The 3,482-nt window shown below is 40.5% G+C and overlaps 1 protein-coding gene across 1 annotated transcript in view; it reads left to right on the top strand.

The window, feature by feature from the left end:
• Window positions 1-709, top strand: part of GTF2E1 (general transcription factor IIE, polypeptide 1, alpha 56kDa) — a gene marked incomplete at its 3' end in the record, with an annotated part of 20,326 nt that extends 19,617 nt beyond the window's left edge. Inside the window, exon 5 of the mRNA XM_008579858.1 lies at window positions 508-709. Coding sequence (XP_008578080.1) covers window positions 508-709 — 202 coding nt within the window. The remainder of the gene's footprint in view (window positions 1-507) is intronic.
• Between the last annotated feature and the right edge of the window lie 2,773 nt (window positions 710-3,482).

Genomic DNA, 3,482 nt, shown 5'->3' with positions numbered 1-3,482 from the left:
ATTGACTAAATTTGTTTAGATATAAATAGTTAACAAATTTGAAGAAATAGCCTTGTGACAATGTACAGGATGACCAGAAACTTTTGGTTTTAAGCATTTATTTGGCTTTCCCCATAACGTAAACTCAAATGTGTAATGTATGAAAAGAAAGCTGTTGGGAAAGGATACAAGTTTCAGTGGCAAACTGTAAGGAATTCAGTTTTAAGTTAAAATAAATATAAATCTTGTGATTAAAAACTGCTGTACTGAACTTAGGAATGAAATTACTTTGAAATGTATCAAAAATGATAGTTAGAGAGATTGATAGATATATGATCAATGAAGTACAGCAAAGTGCTGATTGTAGAATCTAGATGGTGGGCACATGAGTGTTCACTGTAAAATTCTTTCAACTTTTCTGTGTATGAAAGTTTTAATAATAAAATGTTGGGGGAGGGGTGGCGATATAAACTGCTAAAGGCATGAGTATTTCACTTCCCTGACTTGAGACTTTTGTTTTCTCTGTAGGAACTTTCCGCTGTACTTTTTGCCATACAGAGGTAGAAGAGGATGAATCAGCAATGCCCAAAAAAGATGCACGCACACTTTTGGCAAGGTTTAATGAACAAATTGAGCCCATTTATGCATTGCTTCGGGAGACAGAGGATGTGAACTTGGCCTATGAAATACTTGAGCCAGAACCCACAGAAATCCCAGCCCTGAAACAGAGGTGAGTGTAGGCCCTGTGCTCTTTCCAAGGACACTTTAAAACTTGCCCTTGTTTTAACTACCTGTACTTTGGAGAGCAAGTGTGGGCAAGTAATTTACCAGGAGACTGAAGACTATAATGTTAGGGGCTGGCCAGGTGGCGCACTCGGTAGAGTGCGGCGCTTGGGAGCGTGGTGGCGCTCCCACCGAGGGTTCAGATCCCATATAGAGACCGGTCTGCTCACTGGTTTAGCGCGGTGCGGGCGCGCCACTGAGGGTTGCGATCCTGTTGCCGGTTGTGATCCTGTTACCGGTTGTGATCCTGTTACCGGTTGCGATCCTGTTGCCGGTCGCGGTGTGGGCGCGACACCAACGGTTGCGATCCTGTTACCGGTCATGAAAAAAGACAAAAAAAAAAGACTATAATGTTACATATGTTCTAAGCTCTGCCATACTTGTCTTAGCCTGTGATGAAATTTGTTTGTACTGCATGCAAAACAGTGTGGGCCTTAGGCAAAAATCTTTAAATAGTTAGGTTTAACTTCAGGTACTTGGACCTGCAGCAACTCAACCAATTGTTAGCTAATCCTAAATTAGTTGTGCCTTTTGAGGATATTTGAGTTTTCGTAGCCAACTTTTCTTTAAGGAATACAGCATTTTCTTTTTTGTTTTTGAAGCATTTTAACCACACGTTTATTGTCTTCCTTAATTTTAAATGCAGTTTTCTTGAAAGTAAAGTATAGTAGGTGTTGTCTGGGGGTTAATACTTGTAATAATGGCTCCCTATTTTTACCAGTGTAACTAATGTTTGAATTGCAGAGACAGCCTTAGTTTTGCCATGCCATAAAAAGTGGTTTGTATTCATTTTTGAATAGCATAAATGAGAATTGGAGTCAGGGAGCTTTTTTTCTGTCTTTCTTTCCCATGTCAAGCTGAGTTTATATCCATCTGCTCATTTCCATGGAGCTCAACAGTCCAGGTTGTACTTGTATGGTTTTTAAGAGCACTCTTAATATCTTATTCCCTCTGGTACTGATGTTATAGAATAGCCAGTTCTCAGCAAATTGAGTTTCTTTTGGGTGGTTAAAAGCAATCCAGTTGTACAGAAAGTTTCTAATCTAGTGTGAATTTTCTGGTCTAGCACCATGTATCAGTTGGGATGCCTTTGCCTGTGATAACAGAAAATCCAACTAACGGTAGGTAGATTAAACAATAAGAAAATTAGTCTTGCATTACCAGAAGTCCTGAGGTAATATGGTTCAGAATTGGTTAATTTTGCAGCTTGGTGTCATCCTCAAGGATCTGGATTTGTTCCATCTTTATGCTCTGCTTAACTCAGCCTGTTGGTTATCCTCTTGGGACTGTGAGGGGTCTAGCCTAAGATGGCCATGTCTCTCCAGGTATCACACGCAGATAAAAATGTCCAAATGCAGAAAAAGGGACCATTTATCACCCAATGCCTCACAGGCTACAGTTGCTGTATATTCTTATTTCTAAACCAGCATCTGGCAAAGGAAATGGGGTCACATGATTGGTGCTTAGGCTACTTAAGGTTTACCTTAGAAGGTTGGGGGAGGTCCCAGAGTTCTTTGAAGCACATAGACATCAGTACTTGAATAAAACCAGTAAGCAAAAAGGAGAGGAGCCACAGTTGGTAGGGAACCAATATCATCCATATCACAGGTAGCATTAAGTTTTTGTTACTGATTATTTGGCCTCTTTTTTTTTTTTTTTTAAATATCTTTTTTTATCCACTTAAGTTATACTGTAGCTCTAACATAGAAGCCTATGAGGGAAATTGATTTTACAAGAATACATAATTTTCTAAGCCTGTGGATTATTTCATGTTGAAGTATGCTTCAGCATACTCTCTCTTAGCTTTCTACACAATATAATACTATCTGAATTCTTGTGTTTCCTCTTCTACCTACAGTTATTCGTCCTGTTTATCAAAATGCTTCCCCACTACAATAGCATTCAGTCACCACTACCACTGGCTTCCTGCCTCTAATGTTCCTCACCTACCACAGTCCAACATCTACCTCCCATTCCAGGATCTTTTTTTGGGAGGGAGTGGTGGCTGGCAGGTATAGGGATTGAACCCTGGACCTTGCTGTTATCAACACAATGCTCTAACGAACAGAGCTAACTGGCCAGCCCCCATTCCACAATCTTTATTTAGATATTCTTCACTCCATGCCTGAGACAAGTCATAGTGGTCCAGCAACACCAGAGGCCCACCAGCAGCTCCTTATATCATGTCACCTTCTTCTGATCAGGAATGATGAGACTCTAGGGATAAAGAAGAATCAGGAAGTAGAAGAAATAAACTGATCAGGAAAGAGGATAGCCAATAGCCTGGTCATCAAGGAAGAAGCAGGGATTGGAGACAGGCAAGAAAGACAGAATGGAGTAGGAACAAAGTACAATTGTTGCCATGTGGTCAGGGGAAGAACCACTGGAGCTAGGTTAGAAGATGTTACCCTGGCTGAGATGGCCCCACCAAACATTTCGCAACAAGCTCCACTGTCTGGATATAGCATCCTGGCAGAAGTATTGATTTGGCCTGTCTGGATTACAGGAGCATAAAGTTCTACAGTAGCCCATCCTGCCCTAAAGACATCCTGCCACAAGTACAAGAAAAGAAGCATCAATAGTGTGGTATGAGAGCTAAGAGACAACATTTTTCTTTTAATAGGTGGCATCATTGTTAATTTGGTTACTGATATGTAATCAGTTAAATTCTAGCTTGTCCCTATATCAGGAACTAGAGGCTACCTCTTTAGAACTGCCAA

The sequence above is a fragment of the Galeopterus variegatus genome, unplaced genomic scaffold (assembly GCF_000696425.1).
Source record: "Galeopterus variegatus unplaced genomic scaffold, G_variegatus-3.0.2 Scaffold1968, whole genome shotgun sequence".
Taxonomy (NCBI): domain Eukaryota; kingdom Metazoa; phylum Chordata; class Mammalia; order Dermoptera; family Cynocephalidae; genus Galeopterus; species Galeopterus variegatus.
The sequence above is the reverse complement of the archived record's forward strand: the minus strand, read 5'-3'. Positions and strand labels throughout refer to the sequence as shown.